Below are 21,081 nucleotides of genomic sequence, written 5' to 3'. Positions count from 1 at the left end.
AGGCAAAGCCATTGGTTTTTCATGCTCTGCTCAGTTTTGAGTTTTTGGGCTATTTTGCTTCCCTAACTTGTCGTCTTTTTGACTAGTGGAAAGAAAACATTCAAAACACACATTTAAGTGTTTATTGTATCACACATAATTTTTTTCCGTCTGTAGATTTCCGTTACAATGCATATCTTTAAAGTCAATTTCCTCTCTGTTTCAGCAGCACTTTACAGTTTTATTCTTATCTATATTCTGAAGGTTTTTATATAATGCTTTGTTCATATATATTTTTCAGATAATCTACACATTTTATTCTTAAAAACTGATTTATGGAACGATATCCAAAATCAGTGAAAATGTCAACTCTAATGTTAACAATATTTAACAAGAATTTTGAACCTGGTTTTATCCAATGTTGAGATTTATGTGTGAAAATTATTGAATTTTTTACACTTGATAATGCCTCATTTGCATATTTAAACATTTCAGAGTCTTGTAATACATGAGAATCGTCTTAATGTACTATGACTAATCAACTGGAGGACGTTTAGCGGTATATGGTAGTGATATTATTACCCTATCCACCTGTAGAGTCTTGCCTTAAACTTCAACATCAAACTGAAAAAAACTAATGTTTTGAAATCTTGTGAAAGCTCAAACAGTAAAGCATGATACTAAAAACACCAAGATCATGGATTCAATTCCCATGAAAGGAATGCACGAACTGATTGTGTATATAAGTGTATATAAAAGCATCTGCATCATGCTTAAAGGAAAGGCATCTTGTGTTTTGAAGGTGAGAGGTCAGCTTCATCAGGAGCGGAGCCTGAAACTAGAGGCGTTCCAGCAGGTGGACAAACTACACAGTCAGATACACAGTTTTGAGTCAGCATTGTGTAAATCTACATTTCCTTCAGGTGCTTACAATACTGATATTTATTTACCTTTTTCAGCATTAAGAAAGCATTTGTATTCATATCACTCACTTTTGTTCATGTTAAGGACGCCAAAGCTCCTCCTCAAGAAGGCTACATTTAAGAAATGCATCAGCAGGTAGACCACATTGTCATTTTCTCAGTGTCTGTTTGCTTCTAAACTTGACTTGTTCACCTCTGTGGCTTCTTGTATTGCAGGCTTGCTCAGGAACAACTCGGTTATGTCTTTTACAAACAGTAGCTTTATAAACACAACTGATGAGCTCAATACTGAAACAGGTTGGAGAGAGTCATGGACGCCCCTGGACAGACCCAAAACAGTGAGTTAATTGATTCTATAGTATTAGACATTTAACATGCCAAGCCTCTTTTCTCCTGACTGTCCCTTTAAATAAAAGTCTGATCATAGCACAAAGAACATAAGTTGTGAATTTAAATGTCTCTTAACATTCCATTGTTCTAATTCACAGAATTCCAATCGTCTTCGTCTGGATATTTCAGAGGCGCTGTTACCTAGTCTTCTTGATGGAAACGCTTCTTCGAACCACCTGACATACCAGAATCTTAGATTGAGTCACAAGTAAATAATCCCAACCCATTTTGAGACTACTTTACTGATAGAGATTGTAGAGGGAATCTGAATCGGGATCTCTCACTTATTACTTGTGCCCACATGACCCTAACCTACACCTGCACTAACCTAAATGTAACTACTTGCTGGTCATTAAACAGTCCACGCTTCCAAAATACTGATGTCCATATGTTTAATTTTTCTGATATGGAACACCGTGAAAACTACATTCAAACAAAACAAAGAAAATTAGTTTTACACACAACAATTCGAAGGACATCAACGCAAATAAAGAAATATACAAACATTAACACTTTTACCGTGTTGGCCTGATAACCAGCAGTAGAATGGTAAGGAGCTCTAACATGTGTCTCTGAATTCACATCTCGCCATTCAGTTTGTGCCAATACTTCCAGGTTAGATTAATCAGGAAGGGTCACGTGACATTCATTTTAGTCAAACTGAGAGTACAACGAAATATAGTATAATACCAACAAAATTATCAAATTGACACAGAAACACACTTAAATCGTGAAATCATGAAAATACAAACAATATAAACATTAATCCCTGAAATCACAAATATGTCATTCATAACTCATAACGGACCTATCAACGTCAGCTACACTAAATGACCCTGACTGCTCTGATTATTTGTGCATTAATGAAAAACTTAATGTTTACCATTACTGGGTGAATCTAATGCATGGGTCACATTTTCATTCCAAAATCAAAATAACATTTTTTAGGACCATGAAAATGATTTTTTTGATGAAAGATGATGATTTTTTTTTTTTTTTTGACAGTTAAGCATATTTTCCCCCAAATTGTCACTACTGTAATGATTTTGGAACAGGACCATCTTATATCCAACCAATGCCAAAGTAACTAAAAACATAAAAAAAAAAAAAATTAGAGGTAATTTAAATAAAATAGACAGTAACTGAAATTAAATATAAAAAACTTCTCATTTTCAATTTAACTTATTTTACTACAAATAATTAAAACTAACACTATAGTTTTATTCATTTTATTTCATAGGCACCTTTTAAAAACAAAACTAATACAATTGACAAAAACACAGCAAAATTACGAAATCTTTAAAATTAAAATGGAAAATTTTAAATTAAAAAATAATTGAACTGATTTGTAATCATAAAATCACACTGCTCAGTAATATTATGCAAAAAGTCACATTCTATTAAATGCAATGTCCAAATATTTACATTAGGTTTTCTGTCATTTAAAAAAATGAAAATTATGTGCAATAGTGCTTTTTAGTAAAAATTAATCATTAAGGTGTTTTTTCCACATTACAGAAATAATTTTTTTGCAAAATGGCAATGAGCACTGGTTGGACAAACTTATGCCACTAAGTCCAGTTTTCTTGTCATGCTGGATAATTACACTTAAATACATTTGGAGTTGCATGTACATGAACCATGCATTGTCTTTTTGTCTCATTAACAAGTACAAAAACAAACCAAGAATAGCTATGCTTCATGATTCATATTGAAGTCATTTTAAAAAACGGTAAAAGATGTTTCTGCTTGTTCTCAAATAATCAGCATGACTGCTTAAAATATAGCCATTTACAACAAGAGAATAAGCATAAGCATTGTTGTTTTAACAAACAGTAACTCTTTCATAATGCTGATGCTTGTTAAAATTCAAATTTACAACAAAAGAGAACAAGTACAAAAACATTAAGTGTGGCTATGCTTTCTGAAAAAGTCATTGAAAACATAAATAAGATGTTTCTGCTTGTTCTCAATCAAATCAGCTTTAATATATTAAAATACAAGCATTTACAACAAAAGAGCATCGGCATTATGGAAGAGTCTGGCGGATTCAAGCAGTGTTTGTTCAGCTTTGCGGGTTCATGCTGGTGGTGTAAAGGTACGAGACCGTTCCAGCCTGGATCTGGAAGGTTTGGCCCTGGATCTGATCGCTGGGGATCTGCTCGCTGGTCTGGCTGATGGAGATGGGCTGGCCGCTCTGGCTGCTGATGTGAATGCCTCCCGCTGGACTCGTCCGGCTGGGATTTTCAGCAGAGCTCTCAGACAGCTGGTGGATCACCTGCAGCTGCTGAGAACTTCCGTGATGAACCTGCAGCTGCTCCATGGCTTCTTTGGTCAGCGTGATGACGTGCATTTGCTCGGGCTGTTCGCCGCTCACCTGGCTTCCTAAAACGCTGATGGTTTGGATTTGAGTACTGGCGTCTAGCCCATCTGGTGTGACCAGTGCCAGGTTTTGGACATGACCAGAAGGTTGGGTGAGAAGCGTGAGACCCTGCTCCACAGAAGTATCTTCTGCAGTGATGATGCTGATACTTTGATCTTGGCCCAGGTTGATTTTGTCCACCTCGCCGGTCACCACCAGCTGGATCTCCTGCTCAGGTTGGATGGGAAGTTGGTACGGCTGTAGCCGGAGGATGCTGTGCATTTCTTCAGCTCCTGATGTGGCCTCCACCGGCGCAGGCCCCGTGGTCTCAGCTTCTCCTTGTTGACGCTCCTTGTTGTGAGTCTTGGTGTGAGCTTTAAGGTTGTCCATTCGGGCAAACGACAAGCTGCAGATGTAACACATGAATGGCTTTTTACCCGAGTGAGATGCAACGTGACGCCTCCTGGCACTGGGGTCAGAGAAGGTCTTATCGCATATGTTGCAGTTGTATGGCTTCTCTCCTCTGGATGGGGAAAGGTCATTTTATAGCATGGTGAGTAAAGTAAAAAAAAAAAAAAACAATTCCAACTCTTACTATAATTAACACCACAATTCTCTAGTTGATTGGATGCATTATGAAAAGCAAAAATTTTTCTGTTTGTTTTTTTAAATGTTTAAATATGCAAATGAGCCACTGTCTAATTAAATATGCACTAATTTGCATACGTTTCAGGAACACTGAACTAGTGGAAAGTTGACCAGTTCACCTCAAACTCCATCACTCTGAATGTAGGAGCCCCACAGGGCTGTGTCCTGAGTCCCCTGCTCTACTCTCTCTATGACTGCGTATCGTCTCACAGCTCCACATCTATTATCAAATTCGCTGATGATACTGTGGTTCTGGGCCTCATCTCCAACAACGATGAGACCGCATACTTGGACGAGGTAGAGAGACTCACATCATGGTGCCAGGACAACTGTCTCTCTCTGAATGTGAGCAAAACTAAAGAGCTGATCATGGACTTTAGGAAGAGATAGCAGCAGCCCTACACTCCTCTTATGATCAGTGGGACCCCTGTGGAGAGGGTGAGTAGCTTCAAGTACCTCGGTGTAAACATCTCTGAGAACCTGACTTGGACTACACACATCCAAACACAGGTTAAGAAAGCCAGGCAAAGAGCTGAGCGCATCCCAGGGTCTGCTCTCCCCTCTCTGCAGGACATCTACCTCAAACGCTGCAAAAATAGCGCTGTCAAAATCTTCAAGGACCCCAAATCACCCTGGTAACCGTCTATTCACTTTGCTTCCATCTGGTAAGCGCTTCCGTAGCCTGATGGCAAAAACTGAGAGACTTAGGAGGAGCTTCTTCCCCCAGGCCATCAGGCTCCTAAACTCTTACTCTGAGTCATAACATCTCACGACTCCATGTAAATATCACTATATCAATAAGCTATTCATAATTTTTTCTACCTCATATTTCTGCTATTTAAATACCCTGTACAACTTTTTTTGCACATTCCTGTTATATTATTATTTATGTCAACAACATACTGACCTGCACATTTATATTTATATTTTTTTTATTTTTCTTAATATTTGTATTCTATATAATTGCACTGTCCTTGGAGCGGACCTAACTTACATTTCACTGCTGGATATACTCTGTATAATTGTGTATGTGACGAATAAAAATCTTTAATCTTGAATCACTTCAGCAGCACTTACATAAACCACACTTTTAGTTTTACTTCTATCCATATTCTGAAGGGTTTTATAGAAGGGGTTTGTTCTTATTTGCCTGGTTTTATACATTTTATTCTTAAACCTTTTTTTCTGACTGTTGACAGTATTTTTCCAATTTATGTAGTGGAAAGCAGAGATCTCCAAAATCTCCTCTGTAAAAACATTAATATAGATAGTATGTAAGTGCTGTTGACATGCAGATGAAAACTCATTTTGAGAAAAAAAAAGTCTTTAAAGATATATACAATAATTAAAATATACAGATGGAAATAAAGTAAAGACTCAAAAAAATATTTTGGATGTTTGAAACAACACAATGAAAAGCTAAAATGTAAAAACTAATTGGTGCATAAAAAAACAATGTTTTGCCTGTAGTGCCTTTGACAGTATCTTCTGATTTATGGAGTTATAAAAAGAAATATCCAAAAATATCCTCTGCAAGCTAGCTAAATAAATGAATGAAAAATGTCAGCAAAATGCAACAAGTGAATTTTGAACCTATAGATTTATGCAATATTTGTTCTAGAATTGTATGCACATTAGGACATTTAATTAGACAACACCTCATGCATATTTAAACATAACATTTCAGAAAACTTGTAATACAAAAACATTGCAATTCTTAATGTATGATGATATCTATTAGTACAAATGTTTCTCTTCTCACAGTTAATTTCTGACCTGTGTATCCTGATGTGTATCTGTAGTGTGCTCTTGGCTGTGAAACACTTCCCACAGATCTCACATGTGAACGGCTTCTCACCTGCAGCAATAACATGGTTTATACAGCATGTATGTGAATTGTAAAGCAGTTTAATGTTTTAATTGTGATGTCTTCATTACCGGTATGCGTTCTCAGGTGCTTCTTCAGTTGAGCTGCATCCATAAATTTATGATGGCATTGTGCACACTCCGGTAACGCTTTTCCTGTGTGAATGCGGTAATGGCTTTTCAGCTGCCGCTTCTGACTGAAGCTTTTCCCACACTGTTCACAAGTGAAGGATTTATTCTCTGTGCAAAGACAATGAAGCATTTCATAGAACTTAAAGCAGTAGAGTATATTCAGCTTTTAGAACATGCACTTGTTTTGGAAATTTACTGTGATGATACCAATGTTTGGGGTTGGTAAAGTAAAAGGTGTTTTTGTCACTTTTTATCAATTTAATGCTGAATAAAAGTATACTTTTTTGTATATTTGAATGGGAATGTTGTAAGCGTTATAGCGCAGTGGTTTGGTATATTTGTGTTACCTGCGTGCAGGTTCATGTGCTCCAGCAGCGAGTGTTTCGTGGACAGCGCTTTGGAGCATATGGTGCAGATGAAGGGCTTTTCTCCAGTATGCATGCGCTGATGAACCAGAAGAGTGTGTTTCTGTGTAAAACCCTTGCCACAAACACTGCATCTGAACGGTTTTTCACCTGCATGAAAGGAAAATGTAAACTTATTTTACATTACGATTTCCATTATGGGCATTTAATGAATCTTAATAATCTCTGCGGAAAAGCTTAAATGTAATTAGCAGAATCAGTGTTACTTTAGTTAATTAAAACTTAAACCATTAAAAACATTTTCATTACCTGAAGTAAAGCAAACATTAACTTAAAAAAAAAAAAAAACACTTTCATCTAGTTGCCAAGGCAACATTTCTCATTTTAGTCAAGTTTAAATTGAATGACTAAAATAAAATTAATAAATAAAAATTTATAAAAACTATACAGACATAAAAAAAAAGACAAAAATGACAATGTAAACAAAAAATATAGAAATAAAATCTAATTCTCTCTCTATATATATATACATATATAACTAATAATAATAGAACCAACTTAAAAATAAAAAGCTACTGGAAATAAAATAAACGTTAATATTATTATATATCGGATAGTTGCTGAGGCATCATTTCTCATTTTCATTTAAAGTTGAAGTACTATAATAACTAATTGTAAATGAGCTAAAACTACTAAATAAAAATTCATAAAAACAATAGGCATATTTAAAAAAAAAACTAATAATAAAAATGACAACACAACAATTACTAAAACATTGTGAAAACAATATAAAAAAATCTAATTAAAAATATTAATAAATATAAGTGGTATTAAATGTAAAAGTGAACAGAATGTTGACCTACTCGCATGCAAATAATCCTTTTTTACATCTCCTTTCATCAACATTTTTAGTTTTAGTCGTATAGAATAATAGAAACCGAGTTGTACCTGTATGAGTGCGCTGATGTATCTTCAGAAACAGGTGATTTTTAAAAACCTTCCCACACTGGTCACACCTGGCCTCTGTGTCCGGGTACTTCCTCTTGCGTCCTCTCTTCCCCGGTTCCTTGCGGTCCGAAAGCTCGTCTCCTAACCTGTATCCCTTCAGCTTAACAGGCTGCTTTATTTTGCGTTTGCTGTGACGGGGTCTGTCCTCTCGGGGGTTATAGTCGCTGTCGCTGACATCTGTCGGTGGGGAAAGGGGATCTAAGAGAGGTTCTGTGGGCTCAGAAGTAGCTTCTGCTGGTAAACCGTTTTCTGGATTCTCTTCATGACTTGAATCCTGAGTGTAAATGCTCTTTTTGGGCCGCCCTCTTTTACGTTTTGTCTTTATGCATTCATCAACACTATTTCCCTCGGCGGACATCACATTTTCAGCCATTGAACTGTCCTTTTGAAGGTCCTCGTGGGCTTTGAGCAAGTCTCGGATGTCCAGAATCCGTGCCATGTCAAGCAGCTGCTCAGAGCTGCTCTTCTCCACAGACACATTTGCGCTGTAGATAAACTCAAGAACGGCAGAGAAGGTTTTCGCAGCCATGCCATCCAGCTTATACACCGACTGGCTTACCTTATCTTCAGCGGTGAACATTAAAGAGAAATACTCACTGCTCGCTGCTAAAAGAGCCTTGTGTGCCTTGAAGTGCACGTCTTCTACGATGAGGGTTATGTCACAGAGCAGTTCCCTTCTTCTGAGCTTGTCAAACTCATGGAGGATTGTGTCCTTGTGTGTTTTTGAATGCAGGGCGAGAACAGATGATGGTGCAGACATGATGCTGTTACAGTGAGCTTGAATCTAAAGAGGAAAAAGTTGAAACAGTCTATTAAGTTTGCAATAACATTTTGCTTCAGAACCTAGATGGATATCAAGTGGTGAACAACACAACACCAAACACATATTTAGTATATTCTGGGTCATATTTTCTTTTACTTCAAATAGTCTTGTTCATGGTTTTTGAAGATGAAGGCATGTCACACAAGGAGTATGATTTGTGTGGTTTCTACACAATGAAACAAAAGATATGTCTAAACCGCTGGCCACAAAAGTGAGTACACCCCTGTGAAAATGTCCAAATTGGGCCCAATTTAGCCATTGTCTCTCCCCGGTGTCATGTGACTCGTTAGTGTTACAAGGTCTCAGGTGTGAATGGGGAGCAGGGAACACTGCCTTGCTAAAGAAGCTGAGGATAAAGGTGATGGACTGGCCAAGCATGTCTCCAGACCTAAACCCTATTGAGCATCTGTGGGGCATCCTCAAACGGAAGGTGGAGGACTGCAAGGTCTCACATCCACCAGCTCCGTGATGTCATCATGAAGGAGTGGAAGAGGACTCCAGTGGCAACCTGTGAAGCTCTGGTGAACTCCATGCCCAAGAGGGTTAAGGCAGTGCTGGAAAATAATGGTGGCCACACAAAATATTGACACTTTGGGCCCAATTTGGACATTTTCACTTAGGGGTGTACTAACTTTTGTGGCCAGCGGTTTATACATTAATGGCTGTGTGTTGAGTTATTTTGAGGGGACAGAAAATTTACACTGTTATACAAGCTGTACACTCACTACTTTACATTGTAGCAAAGTGTCATTTCTTCAGTGTTGTCACATGAAAAGATATACTAAAATATTTACAAAAATGTGAGGGGTGTGCTCGCTTCTCTGAGATACTGTATTTTAAGTTATATAAATTGCAACTTCATCATTAAAAATGTGGAATTACAGATATATTTAAAGGGGTCATATGATGCTTTTTTAAAGATCATTATTTTGCGTATTTGGTTTAACAGAATATGTTGACATGTTTTATTGTTCAAAAAACACATTATTTTTCAAATACTACAAAGCCCTCCTTCCGACAAGCGCAGTCTGCTCTGATTGGCCAACTGGCACAGTGCATTGTGATTGGCCGAACACCGCAAGCCGCATCGGAAATGTAACGCCCCTTTCCATAATCGTCAGCTTCAGCTTTCAAAATTATAGTAAAGAAAGACAGTAAATAATGTCCTTAGTTTTACCATCAGTTAAAGCCGGAGAGGGAACAGAGTCGCGTGATATTACGCAGCGCCTGAAAGTAGTCCCTAGCTAGGTAACTAGTTATGATATAGCTGGGGACTACTTTCAGGCGCTGCGTAATATCACTGCGCCTGCTGCACCCACGGTACGGCAGCAAATTTCCTTGATTATTACGCCGGAACGAGAGTATAGTTCCTAGCCATATCAGCCTAGAAAATCGCAACTTTTCATTTTCCATCGGTCTTAGTGCACGATGTAACTACAGAAGAGTCAAGTTTTAAATAGGAAAATTATTGAAACACTTAAGTCATTTTTGAGCGAGATGCTAACGGTCTAATCTGATTCAATGATCTATGCTAAGCTAAGCTAAAAGTGCTACCAGACCCGGAGATCGGCTGAATGGATTCAAAAACAGTAAAACTCAACTGTTTAACTTTGATCAAGAATATCTCTTTGGTTTTGAGATTTTAGTCTTTGCAACTTCAGGGATCTTATCTGTGCACAATCAGCTTGTAACACTCCAAAGAGAAAAGAAAACTTGAAATAGCACCATATGACCACTTTGACACACAATTTCAATAGAAATTACATTGAAGAATATTTTACTTTACTATAAATGCTTACATTTGCAGTACATTTTAAGCATATTTCAAAAACAAAATATGAAATTACATCTGAAGATGTACAGCAAAAAGCTCTCTAGAGTTCAGCTAATTGCATTTAAATTTTAATGCATTTTTTTTTATTAAATTTCAAATAACATGCAATTAAGTATCTGAAAACTTTATTACATTCAGTTCGTAGCATAAGTAAAATATGCTATCCCCCGGTTTCACAGACAAGGCTTAAACCTAGTCCTAGAATAAAATGCAAGTCTGAGTTATTTCAAAATATATCAGTGCCTTTGTTTTGTCTCAAGATGCACCCAAGTAATGTTTTTTTCTAAGCATGTTTATAAAAATTAATTAAATGTCCTAACTGAACTATGGCCTAATCCTGGTTTAGTCTAAGCCCTGACAGTGAAACTGGGCCTAAATGTAGTATGTTTTCACACAGGCAGCTAAATTTCTATTTAGCACTGTTTTCCCCTCCTCCTCCTCCTCCTGTGCTTGACCTATCAGAACAGACCAACACATTTATTGCGTTATTACCAACCATGCATGCATTCTTTGATGTACCATGTAGTTTAAATACGATATGGTACATGCATATGGTAAGAACTAATGTTATTTCCATATTTGGACCCAAACTACTATATAAGCCAAAATGTATTTGATAAATTAGTTCTTGTGAAACAGAAATATCAGCAAATGCATGCATGAATGCATCATACGACACAACTGTGCTCGCAACCTGAGCTGTAAACACAGTCTAGTAATGTTATAGTGCAGAGTATGTGCACACACACGCGCGCGCAGCGTGAATCTTCATGTATATCTATGTCAGAGGTCTTTGAACACTGTAATACATGAATACAATGCTTTAAGCCCAGCGCCATGTGTAGCAACAAAGAGCTACTTCGCTTTCTCTTCTAAAACACGCTCATATCGCTAAAAGACTCGCGCTGATTTGAAAACTACAACATTTTATCTGCAAAACGCACTTGAAAGAATAATTGCACTACTCTCCGAAGACTATAATATACGATTAAGCTTTCAGGACCTTACCTTAAAGGAACCGTTTCAGACAGGCACATCTCGCGAGAATTGCATCGCGTGATTTCAGTAAATATCACAGAAAGGCAGCAGTGAATACTAAAACTATTTTATGTTTTTAACAACCACTTTCAAAGTTTATTATTATTATTATTATTATTATTTTGTAAACGGCGTTGTCACGTGATAACCTTCAGCGCTATTGGATAACGGAATTTATGTAATGTAATTTATATATAATTTAAGGGCAGGTGCCCATTTTTATCAGGTATCACTGCTGAATTAATGTCTAAAATATTTTATATGTCTGATTAAGACGTTTTTAGGATTTTTTTTTTTAAGTCTCAATGCGCTCCCTGGCGGAACAACCAGGAGAACAACAACTTTTGTCACCCAGTGTATTTGCAAACAGCGCAACTGTTGTTGCTGTGTAAAGCAACACAAATAAACCGAATGGATTAACTGTACTGCACGCTTATTTTTCCCTTTAGCAGTCTAAACCATTTGTTGCACAGTAATATATTACAATTATTTAACATTTTAGTATCTGTGCTTCAACAGCGCTTCAAAAATTCAAAAAAGAGGAGTAAAACTCCATTTCCCATGATGCTTTTGGATGACGCTCTTTAAATAGGACAAACAACAGTCCTAGACTGTGACAACTTGACCTATATTTATCGGTTTATGATGTAATCGAGCACATAACGAATCAATGATTAATGTGCGTCAAGAGTGTGGCTGATAATTCACAGACAGAGGTTTGGTTGTGTTTGTTCATGCAGCAGATCTTAGTAAACTGGAGGTAAGTAAACGTGTAGACTAAATATGCATGTGCTTTAACATCTGTAAAATGTATTTAAGTACTATCTGCCAGTGCACCTTGCATAAGGTTAATCTAGAATATTCTACAGTAACACTATCTGTACAATGTTGTAAATAATCTGCATTGGGGGAATGGACTTTCTTCTTATTACTGGTATGGCAAGTGTAGGCATGATTTCTAAATGTGTTTAAGCTATGTTTGTTTCAATAGAAGCATAAGCACATTGTAACATTGTAGTCAGGTAACATCCAGATTTGTAAATGTTTAAAAACATTTATATCAAGTTATATGAACGTTAAAGACAACATTATTTGTTTTATCATGCCTTGATGTTTCTCAAATTAGAAATTTTAAGATAGGGGCCGTCTACAAAGTACAAAATGAAGAGAAAAACACACAATGGTTCCACATCTAAATGCCTCGCTATTGTAAAAAGTTGTACACAAGCAATGCAATATAATCACATAATGTTAAGAATAATAATAACATTAGTAATAATAATGTTATTAAGAATTATAATGTTTACATTTTGGGGGAAAAATACCTACTTATTCAGGATGGAATGATATGAAGAGTTCAGATGCAAAAAAAAATCTTCAAAAATGAGCATTTTTCTCAGTTTATATTCAGTTATTTTCACTTTAATGGCAATGAAAAGAACACAGGAGCCTGATAACAACAAAAATTGATAGGAAATTAATAATCGTTTTATACTTAAAAATGAACTTTGTAGTCGGTCCCCACCTGGCCTGAGTGTTAGTTAGTCACTGGAAGAGCATGTATGTTGGAACATGTTGGGCAGGATTATAAAACCAATAAACTGCGAGTGCAAAGGTTTATAGAACAACGAAACTTTGAGAAATATAAATCTCATATTAACGTTACTAGCTGGTAAGTAGGACAGTCTGTTATTTATTGACTTTATTGGCACAAATTATGGTTGTCTTGCATGGATGTTAAAGTCTGTGAAGGGAAAACAAACTACAAACAGAAATTTAGATGAAAATCCCAGTTTATAGCACTTGCTATATACCATTTTAATGAATAAAAAAACACCTATAACATACTATTTAATGCAAACTGCTGTTTAATTAACTTTAATAGATATTTGAGTAAACTCTTTACAATGGTAGTTTGCAGTGAATTTGAATATTAGAGTTTAATGGTGGAACATCAGCAGAAGTTTTATTAGATAAAAATGCAAAGTTTTAAATGTGACTCTTGACTGACAGCGCACATGTTTATTTGCTCACTGGAGCAGTTTGTCTGAGGGATGAAGCGTGTAGAGGTGGTCGTGGTTGGAGCAGGTGTGATGGGTTTATCCACTGCTGTGTGTGTCGCTGAGACGCTTCCACATTGCTCTGTGACTGTTATTGCTGAGAAGTTTTCACCAGACACCACCGGTGATGGAGCTGCTGGAATCCTGTTGCCCAGAGAGTTTCCTGGTGAGATGATGCATCAAACCTGTCATTATATCATATGTTTGGGATTGTGCATTTCCATTTTTAAGGCAACCAACCAGTCCGGTCTAAATTGATTGTTACTGTCCTCTCTTACTAGACATCCCTCTTGAGCGGCAACGGCGTTGGTTCAAGGAGTCGTTCGATCATCTTCTGGCCATTGCAGATTCCCCTCAAGCCTCAGATGCTGGCGTGTACTTGAGCTCTGGGTAAAACCCTGACAACAAAAAAGCAATAAGATGATATATTCAAGTATTTTTCATCTTTCACAATCTTTACTTTGCTGCATCTTAGGTACCACATTTTTAAGGAGATACCCTGCGACAAAAAGCCCTTCTGGTCAGATATTGTGTTTGGATTCAGATACATGACGGATCGTGAAATGAAGCGTTTTCCTAATCATAAGTTTGGTCAAGCGTTTACCACATTAAAGTGTGAATGTCTGAGCTACCTGCCATGGCTAGAAAAAAGGTACTGTTTAAAGTTTTAGGTCATTTTTATTTATTTATTATAACATGAACACACTACTGGTCAAAAGTTAGTTTGTTTTTCTTTGAAGGAAGACTCTTCTGCTCACCAAAGACCTCGTTTATTTGATCAAAACATACAGTAAAACTAGTATTATTGTGAAATATTATTTCAATTTTAAAAGAACAGTTTTCTCTTATAATATGTTATTTCTATGATGGTAAAGCTGAATTTTTAGCAGCCGCTACCCCATTCTGCATGGTCAGTTTGATCAATTTCATGCATCTTTGCTGCATTTAAAATGCATTAATTTCTTTATTTTCTTTCTAACCTTATACTTTTTAATGGTAATGTGTCACGGTTTGCACAAATTAATTTTTTTCTTTAAAGGATTATGTTCCATTGAAGACTGGAGTACTGGCTGCAAATAATTCAGCTTTGCATCACAGTAATAAATTACATTTTAAGATATATTGAAATAGAAAACAGCTAATTGTAATAATATTTCGCAATATTACTTTTTACTCTGATCACATAAATTCAGCCTTAATGAGCATAAGAAGCTTCATAAAGCTTTATTATTCAAATTTTTGACTAGTAGTGCATTTGCAAACCAGTAAGAAAACTACAGGGCAATAGTAATCATATAATAAATAAACCAGTGTTTTTATGTTTTCTACTAGATTAAGAGCAGTTGGAGGTCAGATCATACATGAAAAGGTGACTGATCTTCATAAACTGGCCCTGAATTACGATGCCATCATGAACTGCTCAGGCCTCGGCTCTCGTTTTTTGGTGAAGGATGAGGAGATCTATCCAGTACGAGGACAAATGCTGAAGGTTAGCGCTCCATGGCTGAAGAACTTCATCCGAGATGGAGATGGCAATACCTACATCTACCCAGGCATCAGGTACGTCAGCATCGGAGGCACGCGGCAGGCAGATGACTGGCGGCTGGAGGTGGATGAGGAGGACAGCGCGGGGATCCTGGAGCGCTGCAGTGGGCTGGAACCGTCTCTGCGAGCGGCTCAGGTGATGGGCGAGTGGGTGGGGCTGCGGCCGGGCCGGGCGAACCCGCGGGTGGAGCGCCAGTATCTGCATGTACAGGGCCGTCAGGTGCCTCTGGTGCACAACTACGGTCACGGCAGCTGTGGTGTTTCTCTGAGCTGGGGAACGGCGCTGGAAGCGCTCAATCTGCTGAGACAGAGCCTGTTTGAAAAACCACCTCAAGCCAGACTGTGAATCTAGTGATGCAAAAATATTAGTATAAATCAATATAAAGCAGCATGTATTACTGATGAGAAATGGCACTTTAATATTAATAAGATATGACATCAGTTTGCATCTAATAATTTCAGTATTATTCATTTTCTTTGATTTGTACATGCCACTAATTTGTAGGTTGTTTTGAATGAGGTAGAATTTGTTTACAGAATCTCAATGAGAAAATTTAAAGATGAAAATATGTAAATTGTTTGATGTTCAAAGGCATTTTCATATGCCAGTTTATTATGCTGTGTGAAAATAGTATTAATTTCTGCAGTTCTGTTGCCTTCAACTAATTACTCCTTCTACGTGATAACAGGTATCAGGTATTCACAAATGATCTTTAAATTCACTCATTTCATTATTAAGGAAACTACAGTTGCGGTGTGATTGTCTAAAAATTACACAAGGAATTACCCAGCCCTGCATCTTAAAAAAAAATCATTTTTATTTTGGCCACAGATACAATATCGGCGAGTTGCATAATACAGTTCGGTTTTACAAAGTTTGTGGAGTTTCCCTTCGCTTTTAAACCGCTTATAAATGCCCGTGCGCATTTCATTCCCGGTCAATTTCTTATCTATAACTTACAATGACAAATTTTCTGCAATAAACATGGGTCTTGTATTAACAAAACGAATAAAAATGCACCATTGCCATGCTATAAGCCTAATATAAAATAGCAAAATTACAAAATGTTTAAATGTAAAAAAAAAACCTGAAAATCCGCAAACGCTGTAGAACCAGAAGAAACAGAACGAATAAAGCCTGGAGGCACGGAATACACCTTGATGTAAAATAAAATAAATAAATGACACAAAAATTGAAATAAAGTAAGAATAAGCAAACACTGTGGCTAAGGCTGGGTGATTTTTCAGATTTTTATTCATTCGAATTTAATGTTTTGCCACAATTTTATTTTTTATAAATCGTGGAATCGTGATTTTGAATAGAAGCATTACCAAACGTCAGAATTAGACACTTTGACAATCACAGTAAAGAGAAAAGAACGATCCAACCCCAGGTGAAAAACAAGTACACTTCCATAATGTACTTAAAGTGCTCTAATTTTGTACTTAATATACTAAAAATTTTTTAGTACTTCTCAAGATAAACTTAAGATGTGTACTCAACTGTGCTATTTTGAGACCATGAATATGAATTAAACTGCACTTTTAACATACTATCTCTGCATTTAAAAAATGTATTTAGTTATCGCTTATTGTACACTCGAGTGTACTAGTGTATGAAAGATGGGTTCAAGTGTGCTACATTGTACAAGATGTAGTTGTAGTTCATGCGTCTTTTCTGCAAAGATATTTAGTGATTTGTTTAACATTTACATCATGATGACAACTTCATTTACGTGTGGTGCACTTAGAAAAGAATTTACTTTAACTAGAGGGTTAATAAAGAAAAAGTTGCTTGAATCATGTTGTATTTACATTTTCAAGTTGACTAGTTAAAATCGTACAAAATCGAGAATTTCTTTAATTGTCTGAATGAACACCTGTAACACCGTCTATATCCCCCACCCCCGAGGGATGTATATATTATATAGCACCTATATTATAAGGCAAACAAATGCATGCGCGGCCACACAAACACACAGAGCTGAAGGTGTTTATATGCTACACAGCCTTGCTTGGGAAGGTTATATTGTACTATGGTTTCTTTAGGACAGGGGTCTCAACTTGGTCCTGGAGGGCTGGTGTCCTGCAGAATTCAGCTCCAACCCTTATCAAACACACCTGAAACAGCTAATCTAAGCATACTAGAAACTTTCAGGCAGGTGTTTTGAGGCAAGTTGGAGCTAAACTCTGCAGGACACCGGCCCTCCAGGACTGAGTTTGGACATCCTGCTTTAGAACAAGTAACAAGTTCAAGAATGGGATCATGTTGATTTATTTTTACACTCATGTTGCTCGTTCTTTGTAATATTTTCCATTGGAAGCCCAGAATGTGATTGTTACACTTTAATAAAAATGCTGAAAATGTGAAGTTGCACTTCAGTTTATGCGACTTTAGTGAAATTGCTAAACCTAAAGTAAATAAAATAGCCTAATTTGATCCTACAGTGTTGCTGCACATGCTTTTAGATCATTACAAATAATAATGCAAAAATATTATCTTAGAATAGAAGATATGCTGTCTCTCGTGTCACATAAATTATCAATAGTTAAGTATGTGGTTTTGAAGAAGATGCTTTTTTTCTTTCTCTGTTTTGACTGTCATTTGGACCTGGACTTGACTTGGACTCGAACCTCTTGGACTTGGACTGGACTCGAACCTCTTTGGACTCGGTCTTGATAGTCCTGGTCTTGGACTCGACAAAGGTGGACTTGACTACAGCCCTAATTATAGGTAAACACCCCCAGGGGCAATGGGCAATTACTGTAGTTATTCTGTTCTGAACATCAAATCCTTTTTTCCATCAAATGTATTGTAACTAGTTTAAAAATATTTGGACTTTATATTATAAAATTACCTCAAGTTAGCATCAGGTAGCTAGTTAGCTAGCCAGTTATCATCAGCTAACATTTTTTTTTCAAATAAGCTATTATAATTTTGTAATTCATAATTATTATATTATTTTTTTAATTTCAAGCTAAAACTGCCTGTACTCTGATTTTGCTGTACATGTTTAAAGCAAATGGCATTTTTCAGACTGGGGGGCATGTTACTCCACCCATGGAGTAAAATGGTAAAACGTGCCTACTATTACATAACTTACATTTCCAGCAAATTATATGCTGATTCTTAGAAATATAGCCTATGTAGTCAAATGGAATATCTATGGAAATAAACGAATTAGAGCTTTTTGACTTTATTAGTTTTTAAAACACATTTGTCTCTGAAAATCCATTTCACAGTTCATTCACACCAACTTGCATTAGTCCATAAAATACCAGAACCCTTCTTTATCTCAGAACAGAATGTTAAAGATTAAAATGGGTAAATGTTACAAGAAAATAAATCCTATATTACAGCAAGAAAATAAATATGCTTTGAAATCAGTTTGAACATTATTGATAATATAAGACAATGCGGCATACAGAAAACATGCTTCGTCTCAGCAGATTAAAAAAAAAAAAAAATCAAAATAACAACAAAAAAAATGATGATAATGGTCTATCCAATATATCCAAAACATATTACAACAAATTTAGGTTTCCACGCAGAGTCACTATTATATGTACATTTTTAAAGGCAACATTTATGGTTCACACAACCTCCTAAAGAGTTGAATAGGGACTATTACATTTAGACCATTACAGACTGAAATCAAAAACAGATTCAAAGCAAATCACTCATCAGTGACTTCATTCAAAACACAGCCACATATGAAAACCAAACTATTTCAGTTTCTACTGCGCTGTCTAAACCCTAAAAAGGACAGAATAAGTCAGGTAAGGACAAATTCTAGCTGGAAAAAACATTCGGCTGAAACAAAAGCAAGTTAAATTCCATTATCATTCCAGCCCTTGTCAGTTATGTGCTTTCCATCATCTCACACAGTTCTGAAATCCATTACGACGTGTTCAAGGAATCACACATATCTCTGACAAACTTCTCAGTGGGATCTGTGAGAGATGAAAGAAAGTCAAAGTCAGACACATTTGTCCAGACCGTGTAAGTGACACTCATCAGCTGACAGACTCACTGCTATACGATGCTGCTTCAGAAGCTGGCGGATTCTAGTCTGATCCATCACGACTGCAACGTCACCCAAAGGCTTGTCCAGATCTTCAGAATATCTCTGGACTAGAGAGAAGGGCACTCCATAACGGCCATGCTGAAAAACAGAAATGAAGAATATTCACATTTTTCTGAATAAAATTTGATCTTTGCCCATTCAAAACTAGAGTGTTTATATTTTGTGATATTGTTGCAATCTTACTCAATCCTTTGAAGTCAACAGGGTAGACAATAAGCATAACTTTTTGGACTAATATGTTTTATATTCAGTATATTTATTCCTTAATATTTTGTATTTTAAGGGAAAGTCATGGGACTATATTCACCATTTATTTCTATAAAAATAATGCAAAAAATATATATTTATAGGTACTACAGTTTGTTGGTTAAAAATGAGCAAAAGCATTTAAAATACAATATTTAGAATATATGGGTCTTGCATATATTTAGACAGACAACAAATTATATGCCCCCCAAATTGCTGTTTTTATATATTTGATTAATTCCCCCTCATTCATTTCATTGGTGTTTTTTTTTTTTTAAATAAAACAATTGTACTATATTTTCTTTCAACAATATTTATAATTTAATATTTTTTATTTTGAGGGTATTTCATAGTACTAAACAATATATAAGGTTTATTTCTTAATATAAATCATAGAAAAAACATTTAGTGCTGTTTTCAATTAGCTACAGTGTTTAATTACAGTAAACAATTAATTGCAGTTAAGTTACAAAATTCAACTTTTTATCAGATGATTTATAGACTTTATTGCCCCCACAAACTGCTCTATTTTCATACCCCCCCCCCCATTCCTATGGTGGTCATTTTTTACAGTAAAGATCACAAGTGTGACTGTTTTTAAGACCATTTATCCTTTTCTAATCATGTCCACATTCTTTGTTCAAATGTTTTCAGTCTAAATGCTCAAACATCCCCACGTTAACCAAAAGACAATAGACCATTTATCTTTAATATACATAATTAAATCAAGTTTAAAAAAAAGGCAGATATACCTTGTCAGAATATGGCTCTTCTGTGAGGTCGATGCCATCAGAGCACAACTTTTCCTCCACTAAAGTCTCCAGGTAGGGTGTTTTCCCCGAGTGAACTTTCTTTGCAGGTCTGTAAATGAGCGACTTGGAGATCCTGGGAACTTCCGGACAGGAGTTTGACTTAGATGTGCTTGTATGAACCTCCTTTCTCCCGAAGCCAGCGTCAAAGCCCTTCAATGACGGCAGTGGAAGAGGTTTCGGAGGAACTGGTGGTTTCACGCGCTGTGTGCTTGGAGGAAGATCATCTGCAGGCACCTCATCATACTCCACCACTGAAACGCTGGAGGATGGCTGAGCTCCGTTTCCAATCACTTCAGACTCGTCAGGTGTGAGAAGGTTCTCCTGACCTTCACCTGGATTCTCCTCAGTACTGTTGGACACCGTTTCTGAGCTGTCCGGCTGCTTTCTCTCAGGACTTTGCAGATGAAGTTCCTCTACTGAGAAGTAAAGTTTCCTAAGCTCAGTTTGAGTAGACGGCTGATCCAGCGCGTCACAACTGCGACTCAGGAATCTTCCTCTGAACATGCTGTGGTTTCTCCTCAGATGAAGACTCTTGATGAAGTCGATCTGCAGTGGAAGTGGACCGTCCTGTCTTTTTTGTGGGTTTAACCTGCTGGAATGGCAGAGGGGTGGGATGGGAAACTCAGGGGAGGAGAGATGGCTGGACTCAAAGCCTGACGAGGACCTGCTTAAATGAGTCGTCTTTTTGCTTTTGCCTACAAGAGATTCATGTAAAGAAGATGTGATTCAACATAACACAAATATGAGAGTTATACGAGTTTGGAATGAAACAACAGGAAATATATTTATTTTAAATTATACACTATAAATGGTCAAAGGTAATAGTAAAGACATTTATAATGTTATAATAAATTGTGTCTGTTTGTGCGTGTGTATACAGTGTCCTCTAAAAGTATTGGAACAGTAAAGACAAAATTGCTCTGTTGGCTGTGGAGTCAAGACATTTTCAATTATGATTAAAA

The 21,081-nt window shown here is 36.5% G+C and overlaps 3 protein-coding genes across 14 annotated transcripts in view; 1 reads left to right on the top strand and 2 right to left on the bottom strand.

Annotated features, from left to right (window-relative positions):
- Positions 1-1,668: 1,668 nt before the first annotated feature.
- Positions 1,669-11,379, bottom strand: zbtb24 (zinc finger and BTB domain containing 24). 3 transcript variants are annotated; one of them, XM_079385554.1, is made up of 6 exons: positions 11,317-11,379; positions 7,614-8,482; positions 6,648-6,815; positions 6,241-6,408; positions 6,079-6,160; positions 1,669-4,177 (listed from the first exon to the last, which is right to left on the bottom strand). In XM_079385554.1, exons 2-6 carry the CDS (start codon positions 8,431-8,433, stop codon positions 3,358-3,360), a joined length of 2,058 nt encoding a protein of 685 aa, XP_079241680.1. In that variant the 5' UTR covers positions 8,434-8,482; positions 11,317-11,379; the 3' UTR covers positions 1,669-3,357. The 3 variants fall into 3 exon arrangements, with proteins under 3 accessions (XP_079241680.1, XP_079241679.1, XP_079241681.1); XM_079385553.1 differs by having other exon boundaries at positions 7,614-8,457; positions 11,339-11,378; XM_079385555.1 differs by lacking the exon at positions 11,317-11,379 and having other exon boundaries at positions 7,614-8,537.
- Positions 11,380-11,931: 552 nt separating this feature from the next.
- Positions 11,932-16,773, top strand: LOC306850391 (D-aspartate oxidase-like). 2 transcript variants are annotated; one of them, XM_079386007.1, is made up of 5 exons: positions 11,932-12,128; positions 13,411-13,594; positions 13,710-13,818; positions 13,904-14,080; positions 14,761-16,773. In XM_079386007.1, the coding sequence occupies exons 2-5, from the start codon at positions 13,423-13,425 to the stop codon at positions 15,317-15,319; spliced, it is 1,017 nt and encodes a 338-aa protein (XP_079242133.1). In that variant the 5' UTR covers positions 11,932-12,128; positions 13,411-13,422; the 3' UTR covers positions 15,320-16,773. The 2 variants fall into 2 exon arrangements, with proteins under 2 accessions (XP_079242133.1, XP_079242134.1); XM_079386008.1 differs by having other exon boundaries at positions 11,971-12,128; positions 13,408-13,594.
- Positions 16,774-18,155: 1,382 nt separating this feature from the next.
- Positions 18,156-21,081, bottom strand: part of LOC306850389 (SAM and SH3 domain-containing protein 1-like) — a 95,703-nt gene continuing 92,777 nt past the window's right edge. For 5 of the 9 annotated variants that reach the window (XM_079385997.1, XM_079386005.1, XM_079386003.1 and 2 more), the window contains 2 exons: positions 20,060-20,814; positions 18,825-19,139 (listed from right to left, as the gene is read on the bottom strand). In XM_079385997.1, coding sequence (XP_079242123.1) covers positions 18,954-19,139; positions 20,060-20,814 — 941 coding nt within the window. In that variant the 3' untranslated portion in view covers positions 18,825-18,953. Of the gene's footprint in view, positions 19,140-20,059; positions 20,815-21,081 lie in introns of all 9 variants that reach the window. The other 4 variants (XM_079385998.1, XM_079385999.1, XM_079386004.1 and 1 more) reach the window with 1 other exon arrangement.

This window comes from Barbus barbus (assembly GCF_936440315.1).
Source record: "Barbus barbus genome assembly, chromosome: 30".
Taxonomy (NCBI): domain Eukaryota; kingdom Metazoa; phylum Chordata; class Actinopteri; order Cypriniformes; family Cyprinidae; genus Barbus; species Barbus barbus.
Note: the sequence above shows the minus strand (reverse complement) of the source record. Positions and strands in the feature narration are given on the sequence as shown.

Bases quoted from the DNA above. Each gene is read 5' to 3' on its own strand.
- zbtb24 (XM_079385554.1), bottom strand. From the start codon at position 8,433: ATGTCTGCACCATCATCTGTTCTCGCCCTGCATTCAAAAACACACAAG. The intron at 6,816-7,613 runs GTACAACTCGGT...CCTTTCATGCAG, and splicing joins ACATCAGCGCACTCATACAG to GTGAAAAACCGTTCAGATGC. The intron at 4,178-6,078 runs GTCAGAAATTAA...TTCCCCATCCAG, and splicing joins ATACACATCAGGATACACAG to AGGAGAGAAGCCATACAACT.
- LOC306850391 (XM_079386007.1), top strand. From the start codon at position 13,423: ATGAAGCGTGTAGAGGTGGTCGTGGTTGGAGCAGGTGTGATGGGTTTA. The intron at 13,819-13,903 runs GTAAAACCCTGA...GCTGCATCTTAG, and splicing joins GGCGTGTACTTGAGCTCTGG to GTACCACATTTTTAAGGAGA. The intron at 14,081-14,760 runs GTACTGTTTAAA...GTTTTCTACTAG, and splicing joins CTGCCATGGCTAGAAAAAAG to ATTAAGAGCAGTTGGAGGTC.